General features: G+C 26.0%; 2 protein-coding genes across 4 annotated transcripts; one reads left to right on the top strand and one right to left on the bottom strand.

Moving 5' to 3' along the window:
• Positions 1-27: 27 nt before the first annotated feature.
• LOC126875203 (biogenesis of lysosome-related organelles complex 1 subunit 4) lies at positions 28-1,189 on the top strand. Of its 2 annotated transcripts, XR_007693271.1 has the most exons (5): positions 29-235; positions 361-432; positions 527-748; positions 829-1,021; positions 1,112-1,189. XR_007693271.1 is itself a non-coding variant. In XM_050638004.1 (4 exons), the coding sequence occupies exons 1-4, from the start codon at positions 155-157 to the stop codon at positions 919-921; spliced, it is 468 nt and encodes a 155-aa protein (XP_050493961.1). In that variant the 5' UTR covers positions 28-154; the 3' UTR covers positions 922-1,189. The 2 variants fall into 2 exon arrangements, 1 of the variants encoding a protein (XP_050493961.1); XM_050638004.1 differs by having other exon boundaries at positions 28-235; positions 829-1,189.
• A 126-nt stretch (positions 1,190-1,315) lies between these two features.
• On the bottom strand, positions 1,316-2,841 carry LOC126875226 (thrombospondin-2-like). 2 transcript variants are annotated; one of them, XM_050638028.1, is made up of 2 exons: positions 2,514-2,841; positions 1,316-1,492 (listed from the first exon to the last, which is right to left on the bottom strand). In XM_050638028.1, exons 1-2 carry the CDS (start codon positions 2,743-2,745, stop codon positions 1,320-1,322), a joined length of 405 nt encoding a protein of 134 aa, XP_050493985.1. In that variant the 5' UTR covers positions 2,746-2,841; the 3' UTR covers positions 1,316-1,319. The 2 variants fall into 2 exon arrangements, 1 of the variants encoding a protein (XP_050493985.1); XR_007693290.1 differs by having other exon boundaries at positions 1,356-1,492; positions 1,979-2,649.
• Positions 2,842-3,091: the final 250 nt, after the last annotated feature.

Raw genomic sequence — 3,091 nt, 5'->3', positions numbered from 1 at the left:
CATATATTTTGCAAAGTCAAAAACTAGCTTGACGAAAACAAAGATCTTTATATATATCTTATCATATCACAGACGTGTGGTATCAAGAAGTGGCGTTTTAGTAACAAACAATGTAAACAATTGAATATCATTTCAATAAATTGTTATTAAAAAAATGTCTTCGCACACTATACCGATAGTCGAAGAATTAGCTAAGGACTACGCAAATTATTTAAAACTAGATTTATCCAGTCAAGTATGTACCATCCTATACATAACCTCAATGAATGAACCTGAAGTGTTACATATATCAAAGAATATTTTCTTATATCCTATAATTGTAAAATAAAACGTACGATATAATGTAATGTTACATTCCAGATGAAGAATTTTCATGATGCAATCGAAGATGTAATGATGCGTTTAGAAGAGTTTCAGTCAATTATTGAAATGGTTAGAGATAATAATTTAAATTAATAAATTTTTAATAAACATAATTTATATATATATATATATATATTATCTACATTATACTTTGTGTTAAAAGGTTCAGTCTGAAAATAGTCAATGTACCGATCAACATATCCCAAAACTACAAGACATGCAACAAGAGGTCATAAATCTTAGTAGACGAATAGATGCTTTAGAACATGTTATTGCGATGATTAATGTAAATCTAACAACATTAGAAGCTGCTGTTGATAATGCAGAAGCTGAATTAGGAATCTCTGATAGATTATTTGGAATGTTAAATCGTTTATCTTTCTTTGTAAGTCATTGTTACTTTCATAATGTTGATAACACGATTACCTGATTCGTAATACATATATTTCATGATATGTATTTCAGAAAAAAACCCAAGAACCTGTGGTACCTAATAAATTATCAATGTACGAGCCTCCAACAATTTATAGAACCAATGACTATTTTAAGAGTGAATGAATAAAATACTTTATTTTATAGAGATATATAATAGATTTATCAATTATTTTCATACATTAATATATGCTACATTTTGAAGAAAATCTTCAATATTTAAGAGGTGTGTATTATTAAATGAATTTCGCATGTTTCTGTTATAGATATGAAATAAAAATTATTTTAGTACGTATTGTGTTATGATTGTTTTCAGATATAAAATGTTTTCTGACATAAAATGTTACAGATAAATGTTCATTAATGAATCAAATAAAATTATACCTTGAATTTACTGGCTGAATAGTATTTAATAAATAGAGAGCATTCAACCCTGGAATAATTACCATTATTCAAATTTAACATATTTTGCCAATTTTATCCCTAAAATACTAAAAAAACTACCATAATTCATAGTCTGACCATTAACATGCTGCAAGAGTACAAGTTTTTAATTGTGCTTTCTTTTCACCTAATAAACAACTTCCACCTATACAATGTCTCCATCTTGTTAATTTTCCTATACCACAAGTAACACTACAGCTTGACCAGTTTCCCCATTGATCCCATATTTTTGGTCCTTGACGAGTGATCCTACCTATCGTTAAAATATTTCATTTTCAAATAAAAATATTCATATAAGATTACTGCTAAAACAGTGCCATAAATATAACATTCATATTTGCCACATATTTTGAAAAATGCACAATAAATTTAAAATTCATATAATAATAATAAAGAATAATTCTTCCATTAAATTACTATTTAATACAATTATCACCATTAATAAAATGATGTATTGAATAATTGTCAAGTCTGTTATATTTACCTAAATTTTAAATAATTGCAATATATTAAGTTTGAAGACATGTACAAACATGACATTCTTGAAAAAAAATAAAAACATTTTTACAACTAAAAAGTTTGAAATTACTACAAATATATTGGTGAAAAATTAAATGAAGTAATTTACATATTCTTTTATCAAGATACAAAATATGTACTAGAATAATAAATGTTTTACAGAAATCGATTCAAAGTCAGAGACACAAGAAAGATTATGATTTACAAAAGCATAGCTTACCACGATGCTACAAATATTACAATTTGTACAAACTCTATAAAAACGTAGAATATAGTTGACAGAAGAAATAATAAAAAAGAAAGCAAGAATATTAGGCAAGTCCTCAGAATTCTTTTTCATAGCCATAATAGTAGAAAGCAAACATCAATAAAGTAATCGAAGATAACTACAAATGAAATACAGCGTTAACGTAATTTCTGGTCCTTAATAGGCTAATATTAGATCGTCCGGAAAGTTTGTTCCGATTTTGAATTAAATTGGTTGACATGAAAGATCTTATTGAAAAGTTTCTCACTGAAAAACTTGAGAGGTTCTGGAAGGATGCAATATTCAAGTTGCTTAAAGGATGGAGAAAGGTTGTGGAATAAAATAGCACCTATAAAATTCAATAAATGTATATCGAATCTAAATATAAATCGGAATGAACTTTCCGGGCGATCCAATATATTCTCCTTTAATAATATTTTCTATAATTATAATAAAGTATTTATCAAATAATAATTAAAATAGTAAATCAATTGCTTATTGGTTATACCTTTTTTTCCACTTTGTCCATCTGTATTAACTTCGTTATTTGTAATAGCGTATGTTTCCATGGTACGATGCAAATTTTCCTTTTGTCTGGGAGATGATTGTTTATAAGGAGTTAATATAATATTATTTAAATGACTTTCGGACTGAAAAATTGATAAACACTCTATAAGAATAAATATAATGATAAATGTTTTAACAAACGATTTTACCAAATCATATAGCATAATTTGCATTACTGATTTATTAATTTCACGTTATACTTTTTACTGACTGAAATTATCTATCAACGAAAGAAATGCTCTAATAATTTTTTTAAAGCTATAGCAATAATAAAATTACATATAAGAGGATTAAGTAATGTTATTATTTAATAGAAATGATTAATTGAGGATAAAGTAATGGTTTGAGGATAAAGTTTGGTAATGCTATATGCACATAGCAAAAAAAAAAAAAAAAAATAAACAAAATTAAAAGTCTGTATCACAGCAAAGTAAATGTTTAATGGTTTTTTACCATCATTTACATATATATCGTCCCCAACGTTACCGAAACTTTAATTTAGAACAATATGCATATGGT

The sequence above is a fragment of the Bombus huntii genome, chromosome 2 (genome assembly GCF_024542735.1).
Source record: "Bombus huntii isolate Logan2020A chromosome 2, iyBomHunt1.1, whole genome shotgun sequence".
Lineage (NCBI taxonomy): Eukaryota > Metazoa > Arthropoda > Insecta > Hymenoptera > Apidae > Bombus > Bombus huntii.
Note: the sequence above shows the minus strand (reverse complement) of the source record. Positions and strands in the feature narration are given on the sequence as shown.

Excerpts from the sequence above, each read along its gene's own strand:
- LOC126875226 (XM_050638028.1), bottom strand. The coding sequence starts at position 2,745 with ATGCAAATTATGCTATATGATTTGGTAAAATCGTTTGTTAAAACATTT. Across the intron at positions 1,493-2,513 it reads TGGACAAAGTGGAAAAAAAG|GTAGGATCACTCGTCAAGGA; the intron begins GTATAACCAATA and ends TTTTAACGATAG.
- LOC126875203 (XM_050638004.1), top strand. The coding sequence starts at position 155 with ATGTCTTCGCACACTATACCGATAGTCGAAGAATTAGCTAAGGACTAC. Across the intron at positions 236-360 it reads AACTAGATTTATCCAGTCAA|ATGAAGAATTTTCATGATGC; the intron begins GTATGTACCATC and ends GTTACATTCCAG. Across the intron at positions 749-828 it reads TAAATCGTTTATCTTTCTTT|AAAAAAACCCAAGAACCTGT; the intron begins GTAAGTCATTGT and ends TATGTATTTCAG.